This window comes from Cynara cardunculus, unplaced genomic scaffold, assembly GCF_001531365.2.
Source record: "Cynara cardunculus var. scolymus isolate 2C unplaced genomic scaffold, CcrdV1 Un_Scaffold_10303, whole genome shotgun sequence".
NCBI classification, from domain to species: Eukaryota; Viridiplantae; Streptophyta; class Magnoliopsida; order Asterales; family Asteraceae; genus Cynara; species Cynara cardunculus.
The window spans coordinates 158-5603 of record NW_020205693.1 but is presented as its reverse complement, the minus strand read 5'-3'; the positions used below and the strand labels follow the sequence as shown (position 1 = coordinate 5603).

Sequence of the window (5446 nt, the reverse complement as noted above, 5' to 3'; positions counted from 1 at the left end):
AGGCTTGACACGCACTCTAAACCTACCATACTGCATTAAATGAACATTTAATGCACTGGGTATAAATAGAAGTGTTTCTTCTCCATGCAGAGTGCGCGCGTCACTCTCTATTCTCATTCTTACTTCAAGCTTCTTTCAGCTTAAGTGAAAGACTCTCTTTTAGCAATATCTTTTCTTGTATTTGCTAACCTTTGTGTGTAACTTAAGATTGTTTAGATAGGTTTCTTATACCTTATCTTTCCGCAAACAATCTTGTAAAATTTGTATTGATCTTCTCTATCAATATATATTTTAAATTTGAAAACTGTGTTTGTATTCATCCCCCTCCCCCCTTCTACAAACTGTTTAGTATTCTTATAGACCCTTTGGGACCAACAATAATTGTGCTTGTATGTTCATATGTGAAAGCCACAAACTAAGATTAGTTAATAAGTTACATATATGTTCATATGTATTCATAAGTGTTCATAATGCAACACGAATGATTCTACGAACTATAAAAAGAATGAGCAATTACCGATTTGTAACTGATGTAATTATTAACTATCAATTTGTAACCAGTTTGGACATCTCTCCCAAAAATACCCCTGTTCACCTACGTTTGATATCCTTCATTTTTAATCAACTACAAATATGCCACAATTGATCTCATCAATAGATTTTAAAAATCAAGGGTCAAGATTGGTTCACAAAGTTAACACCAACAAAAGAACCTCCCCTATATATATATATATATATATATATATATATAGGGGTCCATTAAGGGAGAACTGATTAGCTTGTGATAACTGTGAGATCGAATCTCAACCACAAATCAATGAATAAATTACGAAACTAATATTTTTGGTAATTTTTTTAGGTATTTTAAAATTTCTCTCTCTCTCTCTCCGACCTCTGACAAAAATCATGTAATGCCCAAAATACACCAAGATACACAATGTGATACCCAAAACATACCAAGTAAACTTTGAGACCTTTGTGATACCAATTGTGGTACCACTGTGATAGCAACTGTGGCGGGGATGGGGGAAGGGAGATAGGTAGTGAGGGGGTCATAAGGAAAAAGATGGTGCGAACTGTCGGGAATGCTCACAGGTTGGTGTTTAGTGGTTGATCACCAGAGACGACATCTTGGTCAGACAAGATGACCGGAGAAAGTCATCGGAGTGGTGGTGGGTGCAGGAGAAGGCCACTAGATTTGGTCCCTCTGCGTCCGTATGTGTGTGTATATATACATATATTAAAATAATTAAACTAATTAAAGTAAATTAGAATATTAAACTAATTAAGTAAATTGAATAATCAACATAATTTACTAATTTACCTTTTATTTTATTTTAGTAAATAACATTAATTATCTAAAATGATTGACTCATATTGGATTTCACAGTTACCACAAACTATTTAGTTTTCATTTGATTAGACCCCTATATATGTATGTATATATACAGACACACATACTTTTTTAACTATCTAATTAGTATAAACTTTGTTAAAGGAAGTATTTTTATCTTTTTAAATATTAATACTATATTACTTAATTATCACATTTTTTAATTATCTCATTTACTTTGTTTAAACTTCCTTAATTACCTTATTCACTTTTTGATTCACTTCTAAATTTCGATAACAATTTTAGAACAATCATTGTTCATACACGAAACAAACATTTTGATCTTTAAACAAAAATCATTATTTCACATATGAACTCTAAACAAAATCATTGTTTCAACTATGAACATTCTGGTTTCACCTGTGAACTTCGATAAAAATAATTTGGAATAATCAAAGTTCATAAATGAAACAACACTATGAATTTTAAACAAACAACATATAAGACATGATTATTTTTCAGAAATAAAAACAAACACCATATTAAAGAGAGTTTGGTAGAGTTGTTCAAGAGGGAGAGATAATAGACTGGTGATGATTATCTTCCAAAAATAAAAATAAAAGAAACAATTTATTTCAAAATTGTCCTCCATATAATTCAATTTAGGGGGTGTTTGGGATTACTTATAAAAACAACTTATTGACTTATTCCGGTATGGTACTGGTAATAAGCACTTTTGAGTGTTTGGATAAGCAGCTTATACCGGTGCCAAACCGGTAATAAGGATTTTTTAAAGAAGTTAAACAATTTTAACTTATAATAAATTGATAAAGACTTTTATAAAAACGTATAAATTGTTTCAAATAAGCAATGTGAAACACCCCCTTAATTTCTTTTCTTTTTCATCATTCTATTTTGTAAAGTTAATACTATTTTTGGTTAAAAAATTGATTATGTCTTTTTCTCTCTATATATATACATAGAGAGAGAGAGAGAAGAAAAGGAGAGAAGAGAGGATGTTTTTGTTAACCAAACAAATTGTGTAACTATACAAACCCATTTTCATAAATAAATATAAAAAAAAAAAAAAAACCATTGTTAATCCTTATTAATTCATGTTGGAGTCAATTATTAGGAGTATGAAGATAATTTCAGTTTTTAGTTATTTTTTAATTAATGAATTCAATAGGATGTTATAAAAAATGGTTGCATGATTTTAGGGATTGTAATTATATCATCTCTTTCAAGTTTTCTCAATGAACAAGTTTACAGAGGGAGAAAAATAGATATTATACTTGAACAAGTTCGAAAGTGAAACAAGTGAACAAGTTTAACATATGATCAGGGTAGGCACTGATCAGTATCAGTATCAGTATCAATAACTATAAGGGTATACAGTCTAAAAATTAAAAATAATTTGGTACTACTGATGATGTATAATAATATGATTAAATTCAAATATATTCAATATTGACCTCATTAGGTGTTGACGGGACAATCACAATCGTCAAAATTATTAAAAAGAAATTTATAACGTTTGTAGTATTTTAGTTGCTATATGATTATGCATAATATTATGATAAAGATGTAAAATAAAAAATAAAAATTAAGGAATATAAAGTAAATTATATAACTAATTATAAGGGTATAATTAAAATGTAATTTAAAAATTAAAAATGATTAGTGTTTGAAGGTGTGGGAGAGAAAGTAGATGAGAGAAATCGGTAGAAGCATAAGTTGTTTTAAATAAGCAATCCCAAACACCCCCTAAGTTTATGACCATCCAAACATGTATTTTTCAACATGCTCAAAATAAAGGTTTGCTTATGATTGTCAAACATAACTTGAGTCATTTTCTTATTCTCTCTACACCACAATTTTATTGGAGAAATTAAGGGGCCGTTTACCAAACGTTTATCGGATGAATACTTATTAAGTCATATTTACCTTACTAAATGAATATGATAAGAAATAAAAATCTTGCCCTGAAAACAAATACTAAGTCTGTCAAGTAAGTGATGACGATAAATGATGATAAATTTATGTGCAGTTCTATGAAGAACAAAAGAAAAACCGTCTACGAATTTGCTCTAAAAGCCTCTCTCTCTCTCTCTCTCTCTCTCTCTCTCTATCAGTCAACACAAAATTAGTGTTTATTATATTCAAGAATGATAAGGGAGGTGAAATGCGGACTCATGCTTCTCCGTGGTCCTTCCTTGTACCAGATCGCTACTCCCCACTCTCACCTCCTCCTCCTCCTCCTCCAACGATGACGATCGCCAACTGCTACTACCAAACGACATCGTTCTGGTGGAACTAGGTGTGGCTAAAAACGTCGGTTTCGCTTCTCCAGCCATGATTACTAAATATTTCTCTTCCATATCTGACGACTTCCGATTGTCGTTGTGGTTTTCCGGCAGTGAGCTACCAGCAGACTCAATATCTCCGTCGTGGTTGTCAAAGTAGCCGGAGAGCTTCCAGTAAGAGCAGGCAAGAATGAAGAGAGCAAAGGCGATGAGAGCCACCATGGCAGCAAGTCCGCCGAAGAGGTACGGCACCGGTGAGTGCCATGGTGACGGTTGAGGAGCTATTGAAGAAATTGGTGCCATCATCTTTCTTTATTTCCTTTTTTAGGTTCAGTGTTGGAGGATGAATTGGTTTTTATAAAGAGGAAATATGGAAATAAATAATTGGGTGGGCGTTTTGATGGTTTTTAGATCAACTTTTCTCACGTTTAACGTGTAAAGTTAAAGATAATTACATCTAATGAAATATTAAAAGTGAAATTACTAAAATACTTTGAGATTACTTATAAAAAAAATAAATTATTGACTTATTTCAGTGTAAAATCGGTAATAAGCACTTTTGAGTGTTTGGATAAACGACTTATACCGGTGCCAAACCGGTAATAATGAGTTTTTGAAAAAGTTAAAACTCTTCTGACTTATAATTAATTGATAAATATTTTTGTAAAAAAATATAAATTGTTTCAAATAAACAATCCCAAACACTCCCTAAATATTCTTCAGAATTCAAAGCATCTTCGGTTATTATGCTATAATTTTTTTAATAAAGTTATAATCTTTAACTTTTTTTTACATAAAAGTCCAAGAGCTTTTCTATTTTAAGTTTTAACAATTCTAATATTCTTCTACATATTTAATTTCAAATAACTCTTATTAATGAAAAAAATTAAAATATTATTTCTCCTTTTTCTAATATTCGTTGAAGATTCCTACTTAAACGTACTTCGACTAATCTCGTGGAACCCTGAAATTAACGATTAGCCAAACCTTCCGTGTCCCTTAAAAGATCGAAACTGATGAACTCCAAGAAGTAGACACATAGTTTTACGAATTAAGTTTGGCCCATAACCTTCAAACATGGTAAAAACTTGAGTTTGAAACACATATCAATATAGTCTAAAAAGTACTTATTTTACACGAATTCTCAAGTTTGATATAATAGGAATCGTCTTTACATTATTTTTAATGAGATAATTAAAAAGTAGACATGTTTAAAAAATCTATTGGACTTATCAAATTGGTCGAACCAAGTCCAATCGCATCCTTTTTGGCGGTTTGAGCCATCTGACGATCCGGTTCAATCTTAAAATTAGCCAAACTTCTTTGTGTAGTTTTATGCCCCGGTTAATTTTGCATGTTGGTTTGGTCTGATCTTCATTTCAGCCTTTATGGTTGATGTAGACACTTGTTAACACATCTCATCCTTTTATACAGAGAGAGAACAGTAAAAAAGTATGATACTAATAAAATAGTGTTCTATAACTTACTTTGGCAGACATGCAGAACATGTTCTTATACAAGGATGAGTGTTAGAGTTGGTGAACCAAACTTCCTGGACAAGTTTTCACTCCAAAATTCGGCTTGCCAGCAGTAGTATTTGTCAAACTACCATTTGACTTTATCTTGTATTGATCTTCTTTTGGCTTGATGACAAACCAATCCGTTTTGATGACGATATTAACCTCACTTCAACTAGTCTTCAATTTTGTTGAATGTCTTTTGTTCTTGAATCAACATAGAAAGTTACAAGACTTAGAAAGAAAAATCTTGTTTTTTCTGTTCCGAATTATACACTACTAGAAAACTG

The 5446-nt window shown here is 31.2% G+C and overlaps 1 protein-coding gene across 1 annotated transcript; it reads right to left on the bottom strand.

Annotated features, from left to right (window-relative positions):
* Window positions 1-3350: 3350 nt before the first annotated feature.
* Window positions 3351-3945, bottom strand: LOC112505374 (protein GLUTAMINE DUMPER 2-like). Its single transcript, XM_025109288.1, has one exon. It carries the CDS (start codon window positions 3943-3945, stop codon window positions 3496-3498), a length of 450 nt encoding a protein of 149 aa, XP_024965056.1. The 3' UTR covers window positions 3351-3495.
* Between the last annotated feature and the right edge of the window lie 1501 nt (window positions 3946-5446).

Coding starts and splice junctions, on each gene's coding strand:
- LOC112505374 (XM_025109288.1), bottom strand. CDS start 3,945: ATGATGGCACCAATTTCTTCAATAGCTCCTCAACCGTCACCATGGCAC.